We start from the raw sequence: 10,720 nt of genomic DNA on the forward strand, positions 1-10,720 counted from the left end.
AATTCGAAGACTTATTTTTAGACATATGTTAAAACATTTATTATTTTCTTAAAAATCCGTTGCACAAAGGTAAATGAAATCTTGATGAATCCAAGTTCATAGCTTTTGAAGGACTGTCGATTTTGGGCGTTTTATAAATTTGATCTTTTTCTAATTTTAATAAGTTTTAATAGCTGTAAAATAATTTTACGATTTTAAAAACTTCACGGGAATATATTAGATCGCTGATATTCCGAATATTTACCGTATAAACGATAGTTTCAATTTTAAAAAAAATTGGATAATTAATCTTATAAATGCCAATACTAACAGGGGAACACTGCATGTATTCTAGAATATAAAATACAATTTATCTAATTTGTGAATATTTCGAATAAAAAATACCTGTATTTGCACTTATTAATTAATTAATATAAATATTTGTACAGTTTGAACAAAAAAGATGAATAGTTGTGTACATACCTTAAAAAATATTATATTATACATACATATATTATATATATATATATGACTGATAATCGTTAAATTAATGGAAAAATGAAGGAAAAAAAGCATACAAGACAATTTATTCCAATAATCAACATAACAAAAGTCGAAAGCAAGTGTGAGATTTCATAAAGCATTGTGCATTCACTTTGAAAAAATGCCTATGAATCTAGAAGGGTTCTTTTGATACGGGGATGATCAGCGGTATGATTGATGTATTGCGTACTTGGGTAGCTGGTAAGATTCTGTATTTTTCGTTCGTTTTTATTTAGAGAGAAAAGATGAGGCGCAAGCGTAAGCAGTTCAGTTAAATTCATTTCCATTCGTACAGAACCGAAGACATGCACCTTCAAAATGAAAAGTATCCGAAAAGAAAGCTAGCTCGCTCTTTTTGAGTGAATTATTATTACTTCGATTCTTTATAATATTTGTATAAAGTATCTAAGTTTTATCATTTAAATTTGATGTACAATCTTTTACACGATTTTAAAAACTAAGAAACAATAAACTTTTATTTTGTTTTTTTTTTTTTTTTTTTTTTTTTTTTTGCGTCACTACTACTTATAGATTAATTAAATGTATTTATTAATTCTACTATATTATAATAATTTTAATTTTGATGAATTTAAACGATATATCCTTTCAAAACATAACAAATAATGCCTTATGAAATCAATCACTGGTCCTTTGGCTTAAATTTTTTTATGTTAAAAAAATTAGATTTAAACGAATTAATCTCAAATAAAAATGCTGAATATACATATATTTGTAATAACTAACGATGAATTTTTAATCATTTTTAAGGTAATTAAATGATATTGGAATCATTTCAGTGCCTTAAAAACAATTAATTAATAAATTAATAATAATTAAAAAGCAAAAAGTCTATAAAAAAAAAGTGGCGATTAGCTTTTTATTTGGATAAACGCAAACGCCTTTTGTAATAACTGTTTGAAATGCAAAACAATTAACGATTTGTATAGAAAATTATTCAAAATAATGAAAAAGATTTTGAGTTTTTTTTTTTTATTTTTTAATTAAAATTAGGAATAAATAAATTCACCACCTTGCTTGAACAAACAAAATATTATAACAACCGTGCTTAAGCGTAAAAAAATTTTCTTTACATATAAAACGACATTGAATTCCAAGTCAGTAAAAAAAATTCATCTTATCCTTGTAAGTGTTTGCTGTGATTACGCCAGGTAACAACGTAAATTATCGATGTTACTTAAGTACATCTATATTATATTTAAAAAAACAAAAAAAAAACTTCCTTCGCCAAAATACCTGTAAGATTTCCATAAATATAAAACTTGTTGCAGACATTTGTAAATAAAAGAGTACTTTTTATGATCTATTATGTGTATTTTATTTTGTAATTCACAACAAAGGCCATTCTTATATCCCAATCCAAGAAGCAAGTAATCTTATTTGCACCGTAGCAATCGAACTCCAAAAAGTAATGAAGTCAACAATAATTTTAAGAAGGTAATTAGCAAATAACTTAGAACTCCTAGCCTAATTACGTCCATTATACTACAGCCGGATTTGGATGGCTTGTAGCTAGAAATGGAATATTTCCAAAAAAATTTTTTCGATTTTTCTCCAGTATATTTGAAAAAAATAGCAAAAACTCGTTAAAATTTCGTTGTTTGATACTTACAGAAAAATTATTTTTATGCAGTAGGTAATTTTCACTCAAAAAATACAAAAATCGAACACTTAACGGTTTTGCAAGTATTTTCAGATTTGAGAGATTTTTTTCCGTATATGACGGGTGACATCAACGGATCAAGAATAAGTCTTTTGGCATTCATTCAAGAGATATGAGCTCGAATACTGGTTACCTTTATGTATATTTTTTCAATTCTTTTTAATTAAAAACTTAACTTATCGCTCGTATGTATACGGTTAATTCAAAAACGAGAGGCCATGTTGCAATAGATTCAATTACTTACTCGCGAGGATTAATACAACAAGCAATATTAAGAAGTAAAATTGAAAACTCCGTTTCTAAAATTACCAAAAATTAAAAAATAACAATGATATACATTTTTCCGGCATCAAATAATGGACATTTAGAAATATATTGCAATAATCCATCTATAAAATTTTATGTCCATATGTGGCAATCATTTGCAGATGAATTAGGTTATTAGGTACCTACCTACTTACATTTTCAATACCTCGAAAAAATATCGAACTCTAGTAAATACATTCCGAACTAGAGTTCTATAGATGTAAACATGATATAACCTTCATTGATGTAAAGCTAAAGTGTATTTTAGTGGTAGTTGTTTTGAGAATTATTCCAAAAGATAATGATTTTGATTAATTTATCAATAAATGTGTTCAATCTGTACTAAAAATGGAATATGATTTAGAAAATATATGCAGAGTGTGTTTATCCGAAGGTGTTATGATGTCTATATTCAAAGTAAATATATCAAAAAAGATAATGGCATGTTCAACTGTTCAGGTAAGTTTTGCATACTAAATTCTTAACCAATTTAAGAATATTTATATTTAACAGGGTTGCATTTTTTGTAGGTTTGGCAAAATGATGGTTTACCTTCTCAAATATGCAACAAATGCGTAGCAAAATTGCACATAGCATTTCAGTTTAAGAAACAGTGCGAAAAATCTGATGCAAAATTACGTTTATACATTAATAATAGCAATAATTCAAATAACTCAAATGAAAATAAAGTTCAAATGGAAATAAAGCCGATAATACAAACGCCATCTACCGAAAATTGTGATAATAATCAAGTATATAATGAATGCCCTCAAAATATTGAATTACAATCGAATATAAATATTGAGCCAAGGTCGGATACTCTTTCCGTTGAACCACAACAATGCCGATATACTAACCCACAGACTGTCAGTAGTTCTCCACAAATTGTTCCACAAATTAGTTATACCACCTCAAACATGAATATCGCTGTTCAGCCGCAGAATCATATACATTTGCATACATATAATATTCAGACAATGGGACATGTACAGTTTCCATCGATGTATAATGTTCCTACACTAGGCGTCAATCAAGTTCAAATCTCACAAAGTGGAAACAACATTTTACAGCCATCATTGGTTACACAATTACCGCCGACTCAAATTCAAAATTCACAAGTTCCGATTTTACAAAATGAACAACCAATTCCACAACAAACTCAAATAGAGGTTATCAATCCGAAAGAAGAATTAGAAGAAAAGGTTAACATAAAAAAGAAAAACAAGTCACCTCGTAGTATATCAAAAGGGAATACTCAGTGTGAAACTTGTGGAAAAACATTTCCAACGGCTACAAAATGTGCAAGGCACATGAAAACACATTCCAGTAATATGCCATACAAGTGTAAATTATGTAACCGTGCTTTTGCGCATAGTGGGAATTACAAAATACATTTACGTATGCACACAGGAGAATTACCGTTTAAGTGTACAGTATGTAACAAAGGTTGTAGGCAACAACAAGATTTAGAAAAACATATGCGAACGCATACCGGAGAGCGTCCTCATCAATGTCAAATGTGTCCTAGAGCATTTTCTACAAGTAGTAATTTAATAGCGCATGTAAGAACTCATACTGGAGAAAAACCTTACGTGTGTTGTGTTTGTCAAAAAGCATTTTGTCAATCAAATGAGTTAACGAAACATATGAGGACTCATACAGGTGAAAAAAGTCATGCATGTTTAGTGTGCCATAAAGAATTTAATGGATCCAGTACGTTAATTGTTCATATGCGTACTCACACGGGGGAACGGCCATACGTATGCCCAACATGCAACAAAGGCTTTGCACAATCAAGTTGTTTAAGTATACATATGAAACGTCATTTAGGTGAGAAAAATTACCATTGTAGCGAATGTAATCGTTCCTTTGTTGTAAGTGGGGATTTAAAAGAGCATGCGATTACACATGCTAAAGACAAACCATTTGTGTGTAATTATTGTGAGAAACGTTTTGTGCGTTTAAATGATTTACACAAACATATTAAAGTATTTCATAAGGCAACTTCATCGGATTAAAATTTTTGTAATTTGAGTCTACATATTCGTGAAAAGTATGCGACAATTAAAAGGAAAAACTGTTAAAGATAATAATGAAGTAAGTGAAACGTCATTGATCACAGAATATAGTTAAAAGCGCTTAAACTGAAGGGTGAATTGTACAATATTGTCAAACTATAATAATAGTAATGCATTTTCAGTAATGAATGCATGGTTAGTCTAATAGTTACATAAAATAATAATGAATTACTGATAAAAAAGGCTATTTGGCAGTATCAAAAACATTGTCGTAATTAATGCTACTTGTATTATGGGTTTTAAAAGTTATGTGTCGTAATTTGGATCTATTTACTAAGTCAAAAAACCAAATATAAAATGAAAAAAAAAATTTAATTTAATGCTCCTTTCACGTGATTGAAAACAGTTTTTATCTTAGCTTTTAGATCTACCTTGAACAAATCTAGTAAATATAAAAAATTAAGACATCAAAAATTTTAGTACCTATGTTAAAATACCGTTTTTTTGGGATAATTAAAACGAGTATTTATATTTGTTTTTGAGTATTTTTTAAGACATTAATAGACCTTTTTCATGAAAAACAGAAATGCTTTTTGATAATTTTTTATGAAAATATAGGTCAAGTAGAGCCTGTAACTCGAACATTACGCATTTTTAACCAAAAAAAAAAACACTAAGAAAAAAATTTCTCTTCAAATAATTTCAAAAAATGACACAAGCGATCGTAATATCTTGAGTTATATTTGGTATTATGATTTTCCCTGTTCGTTAAAGGTAATAGTTTGGTTAGGAAATTCTGAATTACAGGACATTTGAGTAGCTACTGTGCTGTCTTCTAAGAAACCCTAATAAAATGATAAGTTCAAAAACCCCAGCATATCTCCTTATTCGATTTCATAATTTTTAATAACCTGGTTAGTATAGGTTTTATTGTAGTTCATCGAAGTTTTTGCTTCGATGCATTAAATTCATTTAAATTAACTAAATTTTTCCTATCAACCTAAACGAAAACAAATACATTCAGCGAATTCAGTGATAAGTCAGAAATTAAGAATCACTGAGATATCGTCCTTTTCTAGTTTAACGTAATAATTTAACCAACAAGTTTTATTGAAATTGATGTCATTTGCCAAGAAGCCATTAATATAATAAATATTGTAAATAATTTTTATTCTGTAAATAAATTTATTTAATGGTGTATAAAATTACAATTTTTAGTGCATATTGGCACCAAAAATAGGTACTTCACTTTGTTGAAAGTGCAGAGGTAACCATTTTTAAGTTTTTATGAGCCTAAGACAATTGTGTTTTTATTTATAATTTCTTGATTATCATTTTTATGTTATGTTAAAAAACCCAGTATTAATTAAAAATATTTTTTATTGATCTCAGAATTAATTTTATACGAGTAACTTATTTTGTAATTTGTTTTGTATAAAATGAAAAAAAAAATTAAAAATAAATAAATGTTTTATTTGCTTTTCTTAAAATAAATTATTTACAAAAAATCATCTCAAATTAATCTAAGTATGGAAGTATATATTTATCGACGATATCCACGTTGATATGCCAATCAAAATGGGTGACACCAGGTACTTCATGTACAACTAAACGCCGACTCTTATCTAAAGTTTTTAAGCCGAATGTGTCATGTTTGTAAATTAATTGATCTTTATAATCAATAACAGTCTCGTTTTTGCCATAATATCCAAAATGACTGAAAACAAATGCAATAAATTAGTTCTTATATTTTAATTCCGTTGAAATAGATTTGTGAAACAGATGTCTCTAAATACAGTTAGCAGGCGGGCATTTATTCTTTAATTGTTATATCAAGAGAAAAGTATGCAGATAAATTTTGGTTTTTGATGGTAACACAAAGAGATTTGTTTTTAGTTTTGGGCAAGCTTAAATATCAGAATATTTGGTCAAGTATCAAAGAAATTGGAATTATGCACTAAGGAAGAATAAAACTGCGATACTTTTTGTTTCGTTACAAATACACAATATTTGCAGGTATGTTATTTGGTTTCATTGGATATTTCGGGCATTACCACAACTCATTTTAGTGTCAAAGAAGTTTGAAGATACGCTATTTCAATGTACTCGAATTCGAAGTATTATCAGGGAAAACGTGAATTCGAGACTATTTCTAAAACGAAAATTGTTCAATTTTGGTCCTGTCGAACTTTACGTTTTACGCCACTTTTATATTAAAAAAAAAAAAAAAAACTTGAAATAGCAGAACCCCCCTCTCCTGCCCAAAATTGATGCAAGTTTCATAGCTCTACAATAGTTCGTTCTCAAGATAAAGAGTGGCGCTACACGCGCGGTGTAGGCTAGGTTAGATTATATTTACTGTCCAAACATGTGTTTTACCACCTTTTCCGCAGATAATATCATTTATCAACTCCTCAATTATTTTGAGAGGCTGTGTTCACCTCCTTCATGCATTAACCACTACACCAGCCTATCACAACTAATCAAATTAACATTTGTTGTGATGGTAGAAACCCTCTACTCCAGGCACCCGAGGTGTAACAAGGCAAAATTAAATTTTTCTTTTTAAAGAAGAGTATAGAAAAACCCGTTGCGATTAAGAGTGAGTTTGTTCCTGATGAAAGCCTACTTCTGCGCAATTAATGATGTCTACAAAACTGATATTGCTTGATGAACAACTTTTATTATACTGTAGAGATATCACAAGTTCTTGTATTAGTTGCTATTCTCTAGAGGTTATATTTAAGAAAATGATGCATGAATCAATTTAAGCCTTACCTAGATTGCCATGGTGTAATAACACCATCATCAGGACCACCAATTAGCACCATTTTTTTCAATTTAACGATACCCTTTTTGAATGATTCACTGCGGTTTGATGCAATTAAATTATTAATAAATGGTAAAAAAACACTATATTTAAAATATAATTTTTGTTTATGTGGATCATTCCAATAATTACCAACAGATGTACGCTGACCGACTCTGGAATAAAATAATTCATACGCAGTTTTACACACTAGGTCGGGAAAAAACAAATGTAAAAATGCAGCTGAAAAAGTAAATAGTAAAAATTTTATTATTTAATTATGTTAATATTTACATAAAACTTTTTATTGCTTACATGTTGATACATACTTCCAAATTGCCCTCCTTGTGGGGAACTTAATGATATAAAATTATGTACATTATGTTCAGGAAAAGTTTCCAGAATGGCACGAGCGAGGAGCCCTCCTTGTGAATACCCTAAAATCATTTGATTTATCATTAGTGAACGAACTAATTTGGTTATTGTACTTCGAAGATTTTGATTATCATACCTAGTAAATGTATTCCATTAGGATTTGAGTTACTTATATTAATTACATCAGCACCAATTTCGAGTACTTGCCGCCACATCGGCTCTACACTTGACCAACCAGCAAATCGTTCTGTATTGTAAATAACAGTTCCCGGGTGTTTCTAGAACAAAAGAATTACTTCAGACAAAAAAGTTGCACCAAAGTTTATTTAAAATTATTGGTTACATAATTGAATTGAATGTGACATAGATTCATGACCTTATTAAATTCAAAATATGTTAATTTTTAAAGTAAATCCAGTTAAAAAAAATTAAGCCGATAAATTTAAATACGGCAATTTATTAGATCATTTAAACGAATATTTTAATCAGGCGAGCGAAGCGAGCCTCTACTAGGTCTACTAAATGTAACTTTTTGGTGCTAAACTTTACAAATAAAATACAAAAGATTTAGACATGAAATGAAATGTTGTAGTTCCATATTAATGTCTAGATGTGTTATCAATCATTATTTTTAGAAAAAATTATATAAATAATAAATAATAAAAAACAACAGTATTTTTTATTTATTACATGTATGTATATATGCAGAGACAGTGGCACCATCTGTGAGCTACAACTAATACTAATATATAATTTGATACTTTTAATATTAATTTTAATTGAGTGGCCATCTGTAGATTCTTTCAAGTATTAAAAAAAGTCATAATGAAAAATACAAAAAACGTGATAACATAACATAAACAATTAATTTTTGTAGTTCTACAGTAGAATAACTTAAAAAATTAAGTGATATTAATACAAGTAATGAAAAAATTTTAATTATAGTTATTATAATTTTAAAGTTATTTATTAATTTATTGTAATTTTACCAATAAAATGCCACGACGTCGTACGTTGACAGGTCGTAAAGAGCGTGATCGTAATCGATTATTAATGCGTGATCATCGGAAACGATGAAAACAAGATCAAAAAGAATTATATCTTTATCGAGATGATATTAATTTTAAAATGTATGCAGAAAATTTTGAGATTGGTTTGATTTACAAATTAATAAAAATGGGTTTTGTTGTATTTGTCATAAATTTAAAATCAAAATGAATTGAATATTTTCACATCGGATAATAACATGGATCCTGGTTTAAAACCTAATGTTTTAAAGAAAACGTTTAATGAGGAACAATTAAATAAAAAATATTTGTCAATAATTGAAGTATAATTTTATTTTAGAAATATCTATTTCATATGATACCATTCGCGAGCCATTACAAAGTTATACTTTTAGCTAGTTTATTAGTACCCTGTAATTTTAAAATTTGTATATTTGTTTGATCTTTCTCAATAGATGCGATTGTTTTAAGTATTGATTTACCTATGAAATACAAATTTTCAAAAATTATTTTGATAAATCTAACTTTTACAATTCTAGATTTGCGTGCCTGTAACTCGGTACAATAGCAACTTTCAAGTCGCGTTTTACAGCAGACAGCATGTTTTTGAAAACATGGCAATGAAACAAATAACAATGCGGCAATAAGTAAATTTCCCGCCCTAGACAAAAAAATAATTTGTCCGTAACGTTTGACCACATTTGATTTTTTTGTTTTATTTATTGTAATTGTAAAAGCAACAAATTTTATACAGGGGCAGGTACATATCTGATATTTATAATAATAATTTTATTTTATTTAAATTATGATTAATATTATATTTGATAATTTATCTAAAATTGAAGCTAAGAGTAAGATTTCAGATAAGATAGCTTGTGCATTTCGTAGGAAAAGCACATATCCAGATTCTCCTGGATAGGTGCTGGCCCAGGCCCAAATAGTCGCCCGGGAAAGTATTGCTTTTCCTTCTGAATACACAAACTAGTATATTTAGATGGTTAGAAAACTTTACTTTGGTTTCAAAAAATTCAAATCTTAAAGCACGGAAAATTTGCTCGCAGTATATATTAGGTAAAATGAATTATTCTGTCGTAAAATTTAACCACGATGCAAAATTTGATGGAATGTTTAGTTAGGAATATGGACTATAACATAAAATTCATTCAATTTGATTAGCGATTCATCTATTCATACGTCAATTGTTTTTATTTTACAATTATATAATGCTATTTTTTGTTATGATTACCAATTACTGAAGCGCATTACATTAAAAATAAAAATTTGTGTGACGTCATAACATCATTAAAATTAAACAAATATCAACAATAAATGCAAATAATTATTAGTAATTCAAATATTGCATTTAATATTTATATAATGCAAAGTAGAAAAACAACCTAACCTCTTTGATCCTTGCGGCGATAATGCCCATGCTTACATTACCCGTTAAAACACCATGAATTAATACTACTGGTTTATAAGACACACAAATGCAAATATAATTTAATAAAATCAAATAAATGTACTTCATTTTTAATGCAATTTTAACTTATGAGTATAATTAAATATTAAAATAACTTCATTGCTAAATCAAAGTTTATATCAGATAATCAGATTCCCTTGAACTCTTTGTATTATTCAATAAATAGTAAAAAGAGGGGATGATGATTTGCTACTGCAATAATTTATATACTTTTAATATGGACGCAAGTAGATGGCACAACATAAACCAAAGTTATTAGTTATTTTATCAATACTTTGATAGTGTTTGACCTCATATTAAAATTTTTCACTAATATTTATGTTATATTAGAAATTCGATAAAAAGTTTTTGCTTCCGAAAATTCGAAATATTTTTGGTACCTAAACTTATTTCTAGTTTTATTAAGAATATTTACCAAACACGTTAATAGACCTTTTCATTGATTTGCTTTTGTTTCGGAAAGTTGTTCAAAAATTATTCAAGTAAGGAATATCTAATATATTTTATCTTTATCAAACA

The 10,720-nt window shown here is 28.1% G+C and overlaps 2 protein-coding genes across 2 annotated transcripts; one reads left to right on the plus strand and one right to left on the minus strand.

Annotated features, from left to right (window-relative positions):
- The first annotated feature begins 2,857 nt into the window (after positions 1 to 2,857).
- On the plus strand, positions 2,858 to 4,818 carry LOC123305285 (zinc finger protein 2 homolog). The gene is made up of 2 exons (XM_044886961.1): positions 2,858 to 2,968; positions 3,040 to 4,818. The coding sequence occupies exons 1-2, from the start codon at positions 2,858 to 2,860 to the stop codon at positions 4,525 to 4,527; spliced, it is 1,599 nt and encodes a 532-aa protein (XP_044742896.1). The 3' UTR covers positions 4,528 to 4,818.
- A 1,192-nt stretch (positions 4,819 to 6,010) lies between these two features.
- On the minus strand, positions 6,011 to 10,338 carry LOC123305145 (lysosomal thioesterase PPT2 homolog). The gene is made up of 5 exons (XM_044886773.1): positions 10,121 to 10,338; positions 7,848 to 7,989; positions 7,666 to 7,773; positions 7,306 to 7,579; positions 6,011 to 6,244 (listed from the first exon to the last, which is right to left on the minus strand). The coding sequence occupies exons 1-5, from the start codon at positions 10,247 to 10,249 to the stop codon at positions 6,046 to 6,048; spliced, it is 852 nt and encodes a 283-aa protein (XP_044742708.1). The 5' UTR covers positions 10,250 to 10,338; the 3' UTR covers positions 6,011 to 6,045.
- Positions 10,339 to 10,720: the final 382 nt, after the last annotated feature.

This window comes from Chrysoperla carnea, chromosome 1, assembly GCF_905475395.1.
Source record: "Chrysoperla carnea chromosome 1, inChrCarn1.1, whole genome shotgun sequence".
NCBI classification, from domain to species: Eukaryota; Metazoa; Arthropoda; class Insecta; order Neuroptera; family Chrysopidae; genus Chrysoperla; species Chrysoperla carnea.

What these genes read in the sequence shown, in the direction of transcription:
- LOC123305285 (XM_044886961.1), top strand. Translation starts at nt 2,858, where the DNA reads ATGGAATATGATTTAGAAAATATATGCAGAGTGTGTTTATCCGAAGGT. An exon ending in TGGCATGTTCAACTGTTCAG is followed by an intron (nt 2,969 to 3,039) that starts GTAAGTTTTGCA and finishes CATTTTTTGTAG; the next exon opens with GTTTGGCAAAATGATGGTTT.
- LOC123305145 (XM_044886773.1), bottom strand. Translation starts at nt 10,249, where the DNA reads ATGAAGTACATTTATTTGATTTTATTAAATTATATTTGCATTTGTGTG. An exon ending in TAATGGAATACATTTACTAG is followed by an intron (nt 7,774 to 7,847) that starts GTATGATAATCA and finishes AAATGATTTTAG; the next exon opens with GGTATTCACAAGGAGGGCTC. An exon ending in ATTACACCATGGCAATCTAG is followed by an intron (nt 6,245 to 7,305) that starts GTAAGGCTTAAA and finishes ATTTGTTTTCAG; the next exon opens with TCATTTTGGATATTATGGCA.